The sequence below is a fragment of the Pseudorasbora parva genome, chromosome 23 (genome assembly GCF_024679245.1).
Source record: "Pseudorasbora parva isolate DD20220531a chromosome 23, ASM2467924v1, whole genome shotgun sequence".
In the NCBI taxonomy this organism is placed as follows: domain Eukaryota; kingdom Metazoa; phylum Chordata; class Actinopteri; order Cypriniformes; family Gobionidae; genus Pseudorasbora; species Pseudorasbora parva.
In genome coordinates, this window is record NC_090194.1 from 4462535 (window position 1) to 4477988 (window position 15454).

At 36.0% G+C, this 15454-nt stretch overlaps 2 protein-coding genes across 2 annotated transcripts; both read left to right on the forward strand.

Annotated features, from left to right (window-relative positions):
* The first annotated feature begins 3916 nt into the window (after positions 1 to 3916).
* lim2.1 (lens intrinsic membrane protein 2.1) lies at positions 3917 to 9746 on the forward strand. Its single transcript, XM_067433513.1, has 6 exons — positions 3917 to 4265; positions 6948 to 7084; positions 8412 to 8604; positions 8827 to 8976; positions 9214 to 9348; positions 9572 to 9746. Exons 3-6 carry the CDS (start codon positions 8430 to 8432, stop codon positions 9631 to 9633), a joined length of 522 nt encoding a protein of 173 aa, XP_067289614.1. The 5' UTR covers positions 3917 to 4265; positions 6948 to 7084; positions 8412 to 8429; the 3' UTR covers positions 9634 to 9746.
* Positions 9747 to 12147: 2401 nt separating this feature from the next.
* Positions 12148 to 14820, forward strand: bsx (brain-specific homeobox). The gene is made up of 3 exons (XM_067433792.1): positions 12148 to 12674; positions 13613 to 13803; positions 13917 to 14820. The coding sequence occupies exons 1-3, from the start codon at positions 12422 to 12424 to the stop codon at positions 14154 to 14156; spliced, it is 684 nt and encodes a 227-aa protein (XP_067289893.1). The 5' UTR covers positions 12148 to 12421; the 3' UTR covers positions 14157 to 14820.
* The last annotated feature ends 634 nt before the right edge of the window (positions 14821 to 15454 follow it).

A 15454-nucleotide genomic window follows, 5' to 3' on the forward strand; every position in this document is an offset into this window, starting at 1 on the left:
AATGGTAGAAAACTACTTGATTTATTGAAGAAATTTAAACTATTGGAAGACCTAGCTTAATTTTTTTTTTGTTTGTTTGTTTTTTTTGTTTTTTTGCTTTATCTATATCTAGTTGTGCTCTGTTAATTAGTATTGATTCTGATTTTGTTTTACCTTATTGTAATTCTGTTTGTTGCAATAAAAAAAAAAAAAAAAAAAAAAAAAAAAAAATTTCCCGCGGAAGTAGGATTTTTACAAGCAGATAGTCAGCAACACTGGCTGGATGTGTAGCCTAGGCCTACTTGCTTTTTGGATCATTTTTAACCCCAAAAAGTTACGGACTGCAGCTTAGCCAGTAAATTTCTACTTAGTTGAAGTTTCCTTTGCAATACTTTTTATTCAAACAATATAACACTGAATTAAACCACATTTTAAAGTATAGGCATTACTTAGAAACTTAGCACAATGAGACAACATAATAGCCTAATAGAAAAATAGCACGGCACCTGAACAAAGAGCTCCTCAATACTACACAATAAACAGTGTTGGGGATCATTGGAGTGTGAATGTGTCATTTTGAGTAAAAAAAGAACTCCAAATGTTACAAAATGGCACGTTTTTAAACCTAACAACAAAAGCAATGATAAAACAGTGTAAATACAGCTGGAAAACTGAAAAAAAAAAATGTAAGCCCCAGTGCCCGATGGGAACACCGTTATCACAAAAGTTGATTAGTTTTTCTTTGTTTTATAATGTTGATATTTACGGTTTGATTCCTACAAGCCTGAATTGAGTAGCTAATAAAGAAAAGAGAATTAAAACAAATCTTTCCTGAACTAACTTTTTTATGTGGAAATTACATTTGTTTTGTTTTTAAGTAGGCCTAGTATTTATTTCACCACAGAATCATGTTTATCAGTATGTTGCAGCTTTAAGAATAAAACGTGAAAATATCTTGAGTTTATGTTAGCCACAGACCAAAAACCCATTCAAAAACAGTTGATTCAGTAAGACAATGCTAAAAAAGAAATTTCCGGGTTTTGTCTAACAAAAATACATCATCCCTGCAGGTCTCTGTACTCACACATCCAGCTGGAGCGCCATTGTTTTTGAACTTTTCCCGAGATTGTTAGTGTACAAAAGTAGCCTATTGCTGTTTGTGTTTATTTCACATTATGCCTACATTTATGGACGTGTACATATGTGTATTTCTCACCAAGAGCCTGTTCATTCAGACAAAAATAAAAATCAATGTTATCGACGTCCTCAATTCTCTCCATAAATGTTTGAATGCATTATTAGTTGTAACGTTTTTTTAATGAGAACCTGTGCCATGCATGTTTCCTTCTCTCAGCAAGGGAGTGCTTTTACAGCAATGACTCTGCGTGGCGTTGGGCGTTAGCTGAAAGAAAGGTCATCGGCCTTCGCGCGGTGCCGGCTGAAAGGGCTTCCAGTGCGATTCGGCAAGCCCTGAGTCACCTCTGCACCTCCCTAGATTACACGGCACTCTTCCCGGGAGATGACACCCAAGACCCTTTTTCTTCTTGCCCACTTAGAGGGATCAAATGACCAGTGAGAACTCAATTAGCAACATGTCTCCCTCGACGGGAGTCGATGTTGGGCGCTCGCCCTTGTGATGCAAAGTGAGGCGCCGAGTGAGGTCGAGCTTTGATTTGCTTATTTGGGATCGACTTGTACAATTACAGGGTGATAAAGGCTTTTGACCGGGAGCAGGGACGTGGCTTGGGTTTGTTGACTGTACTCTGTCTGGGTTAACTGAAGCTGAATGGACATAGGAGGCTGGTTAAGCACTGCTTATTGAGTCCCTCGTAGGACCCCATGAGACCTCAGAAACAACAATGGCAGAATTAATGGGTAAAGCGCAATGAGAATGTCAACGCGACGGGGAGCGTGCTCAGAGCAGAGGCGGCTCTTAAGGTGATTGTGTTGCCAAACGCCCGCGTTGGATCTTTTACATTTGTTTGTGTTTGAAAGCATTTATTTTGTTGTTTTGGTGTGAAATGCCCTTTATTTGATTTGTCTCTAAACAGAAATCACTGTATAGATATATGCATATATTATCTCTATAAAGCCTAATGTATTATATTTGATACATTATCTAAGGACTCTAAATTATCAAAACTTTGATGAAAAACCTGTTGGTTTTAATTAATGGTTGACACTTTTTTTAGCCAAAAAAAAAAAAAGAAATGAAAAAAGGCTTTTAGTGTAATTCTAAAAATGTTCACCTTCAGGGTGAGGTACACGTCTTTTTGCTGTGACATTAGAGTAGATTATTAGTACTTATAAAGCACAAATGAATGCCTTATTCTGCTTGACCGCATAGGTCCTTTAACCCTAGCTCATACTACAACAACTACCTTACTTACTATCAATAAGCAGAAATTAGGAGTTTATTGAGGGAAAACTCCTAGTTAATATGTGTTCCCTAATCTAAAGTATATTATGTATATATGATTTCACTCATCTTTGAATTGAATAGTTGTTGTTTTTTGCCCCCACAGAACTTTGTTCATATAACTAAGCATTTAAAGATCATCTTTCTTAGATAATATTGGGCAATATAGATTTGACAACTGATATTGGTTTGTATTACAAGCTATCAGAATTTCATCTTACTTTTTGTCCATATAAATATCAGCAAATGTACCAAATGGCATATTTTTTGCTCTGTTTGGGCCTTTGAATAAAAGGTTGAGTACTCAAGTTTGAGTATGAGCTCCATATTCTCCAGTATCATACTATATATATGTAATACGATACTCAATGATGCAAACTTTTTTGATATTATGAAATCATTTGAAATGATATGGCTGGCTTTACAGGGTTAAGACATTTTAACGTGTTAGAATTACAGTGTAATTATACATTTAAGTACTGTGTAACAATAATGAACTGTATTTACTATAGGGTTAGGGTAAGGATGATGATTTGGTTTAGGGTTAATTGCATGTATTTATGCATTATTTATAGTTATTACTACAGTAACTAGATGTAACATGCGTAACAATGGCACTTTAAAATAAAGTGTTACCAACAAAAAGGACTTTTATATCTTTCTTTCTTCTGCGAAATGACATTGAAGGTCATCGACTTGTCATTGAATAGTAAAAGAAAGTAGATAAGGATTGCTGTTGCTTTTCTGCTGAGGTACATAACCCACGCATTTAATTGAATAATATTTAACAATTAGATTAGATCTTTATTGTCATTGTAAATGTTTATACAGCGAAATTATGTTGGAACAATCTAATTTGCAGCATAAAAACAATTAATATAAAAATATACATTCAGTCCATAGTATAATAAATACACTAAAACACAAGTTATTGCACAAAGATCATGTGTGTCCCGAGCCCATAAGCCAAATTTTAAGACCAATATAAGTCCAATATAGTCTGTTATTGCACATAGCTCAGGTATGACAGCTATTTATGCATGGTTTGGTATTTGGCCTGGCTCTATTCTGCTAAGTATCAGCCATTTACAACATCCGATCAATTTTCAATAGATATAATCATGTTCTATACCGACATTTTTTACATTATTATTGACTAAGATGTTTTCAGTGCTTGAGATTCCTTAGTAATTTTTTTTTTTTTTTAGGTATTGACCAAATTGGTTTCGAAAGCCTACATGAAGTCCTGAGATGTCCATTTGTGAGATGTTTCCGTAACACTCTGCCTCTCTAGAGCTGGAAACTTGGCAGACTCCGGAGAACTTCTGAGGAGAGCCATCCATCAGTCATAGTTAGGACTAATGATGTGTCCATTTTGACACTTCAGAATCAGTCACGGCAAATTGCCCTGTCGGGAGGGAAAACATTGAGAGAGATAGCCTCGCCCTGATATAATTTGTCGCTGCAAATGACAAAACAGAGCAGAGAATAATATGTGAAGTCAAGTTTAGTGAGAGAGAAAATGGAAAAATTTAGGGTTGTGAGGCACCTTAATGGATATCCTTGCAGCTAGATGAAAATGGGCTCGAGTAATGTGTCCTTAATGTGAGCCAGCCGGGTTTCTCGGAGTGTATCAAGAGAAAGGTGCCCTGTCATTTCGGCTAGCAATCACTTAATGGGGACGGTAAATCTCAACAAAATGGACATGCACTGTGCTATTTCTGGCTTCGGCAGATGGAGTGAGTGATTGGCTCTGGTGAAAGGAAAAGGAGAAAAAAATAATAAAACAACGGAGAGGAAAAGTAACTTGGAAAAAAAACAAAGAGGAGGACGCAAAGAGCAAAAAAAGCAATCTCTTCCGTCTGGGGTCTGTGTGCTGTTTGTGTTTTGCAAAAGTGCAGAGACAGTGACAGGAATTTCAATTATCTAATTACGGCAAAATGAAAAGACATAAATGTTGTGATTTCTGCTGTCTTTCATAGATCAATCTAATGTGCGCTCACATTGAAAATCCAGCAAAATGGAAGAGGCAAAGTGAGGCAGCGTCTCTTCAAATCATGCAATTAAAATGACAAATTAGTTTCTTGATATATTCATCTAAGTGGTTAAGTGGAAGGGTTTTATTCCATACTCGGTGCCGTCGAGCAGGGATGGGAGGGAGAATCGTCTGCATGCTCTTTTGATTAAGGCAGCCGCTTAAATGCCGGGAAAATGTTGAAAGCACTTGCCATACAAATTAGCCAACCGAAGGCTGCGAAATGAAATTCTAAAGAGTTGATTTAGGCATTTAGGGGGATGCGCCTGGCAGCTTAAAGGATTCAAAGACATTTCTCAGGCACTGTGCATTATGTTGGAGGGGTCAGGGCTGAAACTGGTTTGTGTTTTGTTCCATTATGAAAGGGCAAACCTCTGAAAGGGAGACGCTGGAAACAGAAATTATTTCAATATCCGTTTTGAAGTAAACTGGACGAGTCGATCAGTCGATCCATCCACACTCGAAACAATTCTGGCTTGTTTTGACCCAAATTTGGGTCAAATATGGACAAACCCAGCCGTTGGGTTAAATCTATCTATCTATCTATCTATCTATCTGTCTATCTATCTATCTATCTATCTATCTATCTATCTATCTATCTATCTATCTATCTATCTATCTATCTATCTATCTATCTATCTATCTATCTGTCTGTCTGTCTGTCTGTCTGTCTGTCTGTCTGTCTACCTATCTATCTATCTATCTATCTATCTATCTATCTATCTATCTATCTATCTATCTATCTATCTATCTATCTATCACTCAATCCATCTATCTATTGTTCTTTCATTCTATCTATCTATCTATCTATCTATCTATCTATCTATCTATCTATCTATCTATCACTCAATCCATCTATCTATTGTTCTTTCATTCTATCCATCCATCATCCCTATCTATCTATCTATCTATCTATCTATCTATCTATCTATCTATCTATCTATCTATCTATCTATCTATCTATCTATCTATCTATCTATCTATCTATCTATCTATCTGTCTGTCTGTCTGTCTGTCTGTCTGTCTGTCTGTCTACCTATCTATCTATCTATCTATCTATCTATCTATCTATCTATCTATCTATCTATCTATCTATCTATCTATCTATCACTCAATCCATCTATCTATTGTTCTTTCATTCTATCTATCTATCTATCTATCTATCTATCTATCTATCTATCTATCTATCTATCTATCTATCTATCTATCTATCTATCTATCTATCTATCTATCTATCTATCTATCTATCTATCACTCAATCCATCTATCTATTGTTCTTTCATTCTATCCATCCATCATCCCTATCTATCTATCTATCTATCTATCTATCTATCTATCTATCTATCTATCTATCTATCTATCTATCTATCTATCTATCTATCTATCTATCTATCTATCTATCTATCTATCTATCATTCCATCAATATATCCATCCATCTTTAAATGGACCGGGGTTGAGGTTAGCATCAGTGGCATTGCATTTTTGTCATTATTGTTACTGCACGTAACTGGCCCACAAAGGTACAGAGAATCCTCTGAAGGTCTGTTAGGAATATTCTTTTTCTGTGCATCCACAGAGTAGCTAGACATTTGTTATCATTAATGTTTTCTTTAATACACGTGTCATAACAAATTCATCCTCTGAAAAGCCAGCTGCATTCGTAAAAGAACTGCTTCGCTCTCACTGAGACATATTGTCCACTTTGATAGCTCAGAATGATATCAAATGCCCCTCTGCTGCCTCAGTTGAAATGGAACAAAATAGGCGGTGGTCTATAAAAATGAAGTTAGACGTAAGTACGGCACTCACATCTTTGAAAAAAACCCCTTTCCTGTTGCATTTTGTAGTCGTCAATTGGTCCGAGCAACTTGCTCTAATGCAGGTAATGGATCCACTGTGGTCCTTTCATCTTCGGGACCATGTGCGGGAGATGGGAGAGGAAGCCTTCTGGAGGAGAAAACAACTCTAACACACATCAGGGCGAGGGAAAGCAAACCTAAGCTAATTCTCAATAGCACGGTTCGACTGAAACGTCGAGGAAATCTGGAGAACGTATTGCGTAGATCTGTGAAAGCCTCAGACAGATGGACGAATGATCGTTTGGTTATATTTCATCTTACTCAAGTATTTTTAAGAGACCATTGACGTCGATTCATTTTCCTTTTATCCCAACTGTAGGCTAATTGTATTTTATTTGCCTTGTATTGTCACTTTAATTTGATGGTGAACATTTGATTTCAATGTATGGTTCAAAACTTCATATTGCAGCATGAAAGCACATACAATAAATTCTAATTTTGTTTTGAGAATTGAATTGTTCCATGCTAGGCCCAACAGCAATCCAGATTTTCCGCTCGGCCTCTTCCCAACTATAGGGTGGTTAGCGGCGCCCGCTCAATGGAAAGCCTCCAGTCATCAGGATTTGTAGATAGTTCTGTTTCTTCAGCAGATTCCAAAATCACAAAACTAGCCCTAGCTGATTGGCTGTGTTTTTGCCTGTTCTTTTGTTTCAGAGCTCTGCTTGGTCTTTCCCTGTTCCCTCTATTCACCCGCTAAACGCTAGTGCTAAGAGCTGCTGGAAAGCTGCCTGTACTGCCATTATAGGGCCCTGGCGTATTTTATTTAGACTTCATTAAGGGGTTTGATAAAGGTAAGTGTGACTACTTTTAATAGCTAGATTATCAGCTTATTTGTTGGATTTTTTCCTCCCATTTTTTTCTGGTTTATACATTTGGAAAACGCTCCAAAAATACAAAGACAACATTAACGTCTGTCAGGTGTAATATAAGAATTGTTAAGCTCTAAAATAGCTGCTCAGAAATCTGTGTAAAGTTAACACAATATTTCAAAAGATTTAATATTTCATGATATTAAACAAAATGTAAGCCTATTCACTCTTAAAAATGCTGGGTTAAAAACAACCCAAATTGGGTTAAAAATGGACAAACCCAGAAATTGGGTTGTTTGAACCCAGTGAATGGAACCATTCAAACAACCCAATTTCTGGGTTTGTCCATTTTCAACCCAACTTGGGTTGTTTTTAACCCAGCATTTTTAAGAGTGTTATATGATTAAATAGAAAATTGAGTCAAAAAGTTTATGAATATTCATTAAAATATTATATTATTATTATTATTAAAAGACAATTTGTCAATTTGCATATATTGTTTCACTAATTTAGAAAATGTTTTTAAAAATGGTATGTTTTATATTTATGATATTCCACGGTTCATTTAAAGGTACACTGTGTAATTTTTTGTTCAAAATTTACAAAAATTGTATAATGAGCAAGTACATCATTAATTCATCTCCCAAACCATGTTTGTACAGCTATATATTTGGACTATTTATATTTGGACTATTTTTTGCTTGGGATGCCAAAAGTTACATAATGTACCTTTAAATAAAAATGTTTCATTCTAAACAAATTACCAAGTCACCAAACTGTACGCTTTTTTAACCAATTACAAAGGGAAACTATGGCGCCCTCTACTGAATGGTGTTTTTTAACCTCTATCTCTTTTTTTATGTGTCCATATGATAGTGGGGAAACGGTTTCACATAATGGAAGATTATGTGATTATATTTACATCGAGATAATATTTGGCAATATTTGGCATTGCACCCCAGCAAGAGGAATTTAAAGCACATCAATTCACAAAAAAACTCAAAAACTTGATTAACCAACACGTTGCTTTTTCTATTTACAATAACCAGTTGGTCTGAAAACCGCTAGCCTAACCTGAAAAGAAGAGAGCGAGTAGCCTCCTGATACTGACCTCTCAGCTCACTCAGAGGAAGTAATGTGTTCATTACAATGCAATTACAGACACTTACATGCCTCTGAGTGAAGTGCAGCGCTATCGAGAGGAGTCCACACCAGTCCCTTGATGCTAACACAACCCTGACCTTCATATGTGTGTGTGCATTAATGCATGTGTGCTTGCATATAAATGTGTGTGTGCTTTTGTTTTTAGTCTGTCTGTAGGTGCACAATGTACAGCTTCATGGGAGGAGGGCTGTTTTGTGCAGGAGTGGGCAATATACTCCTGATTGTTTCCACAGCAACAGATTATTGGATGCAGTACCGTCATTCAAACAACTACATGCATCAGGGGCTGTGGAGATACTGCATGCCGGGAAAATGCTTCACACACACTGACAGCATTGGTGAGGTTTACAGTCCAGCAGAGTCATAAACCAATGCACATCTGACTCCCTAGACCTTCAATTTCACTTTGACTTCATTATCCATTACAAACAAGCCGGTGATGATAACATAGCCTTTGACTGTGTGTGTGTGTGTGTGTGTGTGTGTGTGTGTGTGTGTGTGTGTGTGTGTGTGTGTGTGTGTGTGTGTGTGTGTGTGTGTGTGTGTGTGTGTGTTCACAGCATACTGGGATGCTACACGAGCGTTCATGATCTTGTCTCTGTTGGCCTGCTTCTTTGGCATCATCCTCGGTATTATGGCCTTCATCCACTACTCTTCCTTTGACAGGTTTGATAAAACCTTTGCTGCAGGCATTCTGTTCTTCATCTCATGTGAGTTGCATTTTCTTCTCGTTTATATTTAATCTTGAAATATGAGAACTTTTGAGACAAGATCATTTAAATGCTGATGTTTAGTAAGTGTCTGCAAGTGTATGTAATCTGAGAAATATGTTTTGCTTTTATAATTAAGTAAATTAACCTGAAATTTGTGAAACTGGAAATAAAATATATTAATATTAAATAGCCAACATTTAGTATTCCTGCTTCTCTCCTTTTTTCCCCCACAAGGCTTTTTTGTGTTTCTGGCCATGGCTGTGTACACGGGCGTCACAATAAATTACTATGGTAAACGCTATGGTAACTGGAGGTTCTCCTGGTCTTACATCATTGGCTGGGTGTCTGTGGTGCTCACTTTCTTTTCAGGTAATGATAGCGGTTAAAGTCTGCATCTCTAAACGATCAACTTTACTCGTTTGTATTTTTCAACAACAACAACAAAAACTGCTGAACTAATATCTAGTGTTGTTATTGTTGAAACACAAGTTCATTAAGGGAGGTAAATTGCCGTTTAATCAGTTTATACCGAACTAACCAACACTAACTGTTTTACTTTAATGAACGTGTTTGTTTTGTTGTCTTTATTCAGGTATTTTCTATATGTGTGCATACCGGATGCATGAATGCCCCAGAAGCTCGAATCCTCACTAGAAGACTGGGCTTTATTATCACCAATATTGGAAGCAACTTTAGAAACATCATTAGGTCATAAAAAAAGAAGGAAGTTGTCCAACAATGTGTGAACACTTACAATCTTTTTTTCTGTCTATATTATGAAAAGCTGTACAAATCAACTGGTGGACAATCAAATTAAAAAAACATTCAAATAAACATATATCCTTCTCCTTATTTCTCCTTCAGCTCATGTGTCTCTTTTGTTCTTTCTTTTTTCTTTCTCTTTCTTTCTATAAAACAGTGGAATATAGAATAGTGGTTTTATTTAATGGATCAGATCATTTTCAAGCTTTTTACTGGTAGCCTACTTTGTGTGAGTAAAGTATCAAACTATATTTTTGGATGCATAAGGACTTTGCATTCCCCAATAAGCTGGTCTAGTAGGTAAACTGCTCTATAAGGTGCGCGAGCTAATGCCACAAGCTTCTTACAGAAAAACACCACTTAGGTGTGACGCATGGCGTGCTGTCCCCCAATTTCACTTGATTAAATGGCTATTAAAAGCTGCTTAACTGCCTCTGCATGGGTGCGGATTCTATCGACTTCTCAAGCAAAGGCGATTCCATCACCATTAGTACATTTACTTTCGCGTTTTGCCATAAAAGCAACTTGTGTCCGTGATTCGTTAGCAGTGCGGAGCGCAGGTGTCAGTTGATAAAAGCTTTCGATTGCACATTACATCTTTGAGTTTATTTGCATTTACACTGCACGAAATATTTTTTTAATCGCCCGCGTAAGATACGTTTTTGAATTTATAGCATAATTGTCTTTGTTTTGGGCATAAACCCCAGAAAATGGTTAGTTTAAATTAAAACAAAACAGCATTTTATACTGTAGACTGCAGTACTTTACAAATACAAACTAGTCAGTAAGAGCATTGCTTGCGTTCAAGGGTGGCTGGAAACTCATTAAAACCGAGCAACTCTGTGATGTATTGTAATTTAGAGGATCTTCTCTCTCCGTAGTGGCCTACTAATGAAGCCATGTTTCATATTTGCAGGAATACTGTTTTCATGACCAATTGAATCTAGTAATTAATTTGTTCTAACCCATCTGATCAAATGGAAATCCTGCGGTCGAGGATTACTACTTTCGCTCTAACATCCAACCTAATTACCTAATAGCATTGCTGCAAGACTTCTGCCAATAATGAAACACTTTTGCCATTAGCCCCCGTGATTGCAGATGTGATGACAACACGATATCAACAAATTACCGCTCCATCAGTTGAGACGGAACTGAAGCACACTTGTATCCTCGCAGATTTCAATATCTACAATTAAATCCCAATTCATAGAAGCCCTGTTGCCCTGTACCATAACAGGAAATAATAATAAAAAATATAGGCCTACCTCACACACACACACACACAGCATAGGCTACATTTTCCCTCGTCAAGAAAAAAAGAGAAGAAATTAGAGCCACAGACAGTTCTCTATGAAACATCAGCAGGTTTAGAAACGAGCATTTTACCTTTTCACTAAATGGTAAGTGGTTAACTTTATAATTGGTAAATACTCCATAAATTGTTTGTTTTCTTGGGTTATTTAAAAAAAAAAAAAAATCTGGTCATAGCCTACAAAATCAGGGTTAGCCATGCCGCTCTAACGAAGACATTTTATTTATTAACGGTCTTAACTGACAGAAGTGGCGTTGTAAGCCATTTAAAATGGATAAACCTGTGTTAAATGAACACGTGATTATTTTATTTTATGTAGTGTTCATTTCATTCGTTTATTTTAATAGCCTAATAATATATATAGGCTATATATTTTAAAATACAGAACCCAGGCCTGCAGAACTCAGAACTAGAAAATTGTAAGTGTTAACTCATTCGTAACAGAAGTTGCAGCTGGTTATAATAACGCCTACAACAAGCTTTTTTTTTATTACAAACACACTTATTTATGTTGGGCTATATTAACCTTTTTGAGTAAACATAATTCTGAAAGAAGCGGACTTATAAACAATTTAAAATGTAGTCTGACGACCTGGTTAGCCTAAATGAATGTGTTAATTGAACACGTGATTGTTTTAAAAAAATATATATATTATTATTGTTTTATAGTGTTTTTTGAATACGGTTATTTTACTAACAATAGGCCTACAGAACTCGTGAAGAAATATAAATCGTTAGCATTCGTAACATACACAAGCTGTAGCTTTTTATTCCAACCACAATTATTTGTTATGTTGGGTCATTTTAAACTTTTGAGATAACAATCCTAGAAACGGTTAAATCAGAGCTCGCCGAGACCATTTCGATCGTAACGGTCGTAACAGAAGCTTCAAATGGATTGTAACAGGTGCATGCCGTGCATTATTCTGAGTTCTTTAAACGCTATCGGCCAGTGTTAGTCCTTTGTTAAGGTTCTTGACAGGTCCACGCGCCTTTTAAGCCAGTGTACAGTGAAAGTGCAGGCTTATGTCTGGGAACAGGGCTCTTGTAGCGAGGCTTTTTCAGCACCACGGGGAGCGACCCTGCCGCTCCTCCCGCCCCTTGCATAATTAATCCATACAGAACGCGTTCAATTCTCCGCCCAGCCGTCGCGCCATTGGCTGAGTGCTAATCTATTTCCTGATTTGCTGCTGTCAGTCTCGATCCAAATAAATAGTAATGTACCTGTAGCGGCGTGCACAGGTTGCCAACGAGACTACGTTTCCGCTTTAGTCCTGAAAGACTGGGACCAACTGAGTGATTTTGTTTTGTCTGGCATCTAAAGCCTCACGGATTGTCCTACAAAAAAAGATAAAAAAAATTGAAATGAATCTGAACTACACATCTCCGGTCCCCCAGATGCCGACTCAAAGGTCAACGTCGTTCTTCATTGAAGATATTTTACTACATAAGCCTAAACCTTTGCGAGAGGTGTTTCCTTCGCCCTTTTCAAACTCTCTTGCCTCCCGGATGCCTCTTTTAGAGTATGGATATCCCCTTATGCCTACACCGATCCTGGCTCCTCATCCGCATCATCCGCTGCACAAACCTGAACATCATCCGTACTTTTTCGCATCCGGTAAGTAGCCCACCCTAAATTTCAACTCAAACATTTATGTGAAGAAATAATGTATATTAGGTCCCCATTTTGGGGCATTTCATGCATTTATTGGTGCTCATAAATTGGTTTATTTGTTTTGTCTTTGTGCCTACGGAAGTTATGACCGCTATACAAAATCATGCTGGCCTACATGCCAGTTAATATATAGCCTATATATATATATATATATATATATATATATATATATATATATATATATATATATATATATATATATATATATATATATATATATATATATATATAATCATTCTATAAACCCTTAATTTTTTAGTAAATTCATACAGTTGAAAAATGGGGCTATTCTGCAAATTTAGGTAGCCTAAATATTTAATCTAAATGTAATTCATGTAACAATTAAAGTAATATATATATATATATATATATATATATATATATATATATATATATATATATATATATATATATATAATTTAAAATGCTTCAATCAATCTGACTTTTGCACCAACGAAGGTATTTTTAAGAGTTAGAATTATTGAGAATTATTAATATGATTACTTCTAATTATTGTGAGGAAAAAATAATCCCTAGCAACAGTTGTAGCCTATACGTATTTGTACAATGCAAAGTGATATTCAGATTTTGTAAAATAAAATAAAATATAAAATAACTAGGCTATAACAATAGGCTACATTTGTAATTGATAGGCCTTCTGTCTGATTTTTATTTATTAAATCACCTATCGATTTAAAAAAAAACATTATTATTATTATTTAAAAATAATCTTTAGGCTATTAAAACATCTTATTTTTTCTAACTTATATTGAGTTTTTCCCATGCATTCTAACTCACTTGCGTCATTGAAATATATAAACTTAAGTCTGTAAGATTTTTGACGAATATTAATTATCATCTATATGTTTCCCATGCAAAAGGAATGCAGATGCCTGCGTTATTTCAGCATCATCCGGAGTTACCAGGGAAGCACTGCAGACGCAGAAAGGCCAGAACAGTGTTCTCAGACTCACAGTTATCAGGGCTCGAGAAACGGTTCGAGATCCAGAGGTATCTGTCCACACCTGAGCGCGTGGAGCTGGCGACGGCGCTCAGTCTGTCGGAAACACAGGTAACGGCGTTAAACATGGGTCATCATTTTTCAAGATCTTACATGTGTTCACATCCGATTTATGAAACGAATCAGGAGTTCATTAAGGTTTATACATCGTTTGCCTTACGCAGGTAAAGACGTGGTTTCAGAACCGGAGGATGAAACATAAAAAACAGCTGAGGAAAACACAAGACGACCAGAAAACCCCGAATGATGTAGACAGATCGCTGGAGAACACGAGCGAGAGCGAAATGCACGAGAAAAGCACAGACGGTAAAAACGGCTTGAGCCCGGACAGATACACGCTGGACGACAATGAAGATGATGTCGATATTGAAGATGACATTTGCTCTCCCGAACATTTACTCTAGTATTATCATCCCCATGAGCAACAACAACAAAACACATATTACAATCTTTTAGATAGGAAATTATATAGTTTTTTTTATTATTATTTTATTTTTATTCTGAAAACTGTTCAAGCGCTTAAGATTTTTTTCGGACAGCTGAAGGACATAAAATGGTGCGTGTGTATCATTAGGCTATTATTATTATTATTACTATTATCATTTATCACATGGCTTTGTGACTGACGACCATTTTTGTAAATGTGGAATGAATGGTACGTAATGTATGCTACTCACTGTAAATAGATGTATGATATTTACTTGATAAATAATCATTCAAGAGATGTAACAATTAATTTTCATTCCAATTGAAGTTTAACATTTTACATTTTCAGCACTTTCGCGGGACGATATTGTTTTTTTGGCACGTGGACTTACATATTTATGAACTCGAAACTGTGACTTGTCATTTGTTATAACAAATAATGTAAACTATGTACATTGAGTGAATTATCGAAGACAATTGTCAGACGAGCTGCGTCTTCTTTTTTTGTGCTTTGAAAGCTTTTGAATTCTTATGAAAGCGGCACGTTATCACAATTTTGCGCAATGCACTCTTTGAAAATAAAATGGTTCAATGAAGAACCTTAAACATCCATAGAATCTGTCCATTGCACAATATTTTTTACAGTGGAAAAAGTTATTTGGATTATTATTGTTCTTCACAATGAGAAAGAGAGTAAAACGGTTCTTCTATGGTATCGCTAAGGAAACCCCCTTTTGAAACTTTTATTTTTAAGTGCAGAGTAACGAATGGTCGTGGTTAGCACATAAAAATAAAAAATAAGAGCCAAATATTGGTCAAATAAAAAAGCGCATGGAATAAAATCCATCGAATTGTCAATAAACAAAATATTTAGCTCTGCCTTTTGTGTTTCTAATCTATTATTGATTTATTAAGCTTTTCTTTAGCTATTATTTTTACAATCTTAATGCATAGCCTAAATATAAATAAATAATGGGACTGCGTCACTTTAAATAGGCTAACATATTGTGCTCAATGATACTGAGCTCAACCATAGACAGAGCTCAACCGTGCAGCAGAGATCTGAGTCCGAATGTAGGCTATGATAGGCAAAGCATATTTTTTTTGTGTTGTGGGTTTGGCGGTGAAAACATTGGAATTATTGTCGAAAAATCAAAATTGGCCTACACCAATTTGTCATTTAAACTTGCATTGTCTAGCCTATATATAATTGACTTTTCATTCACCTGTGACATGTTAAATCCAGTTGTAGGCCTTACTCGGTGGGATTGGTATT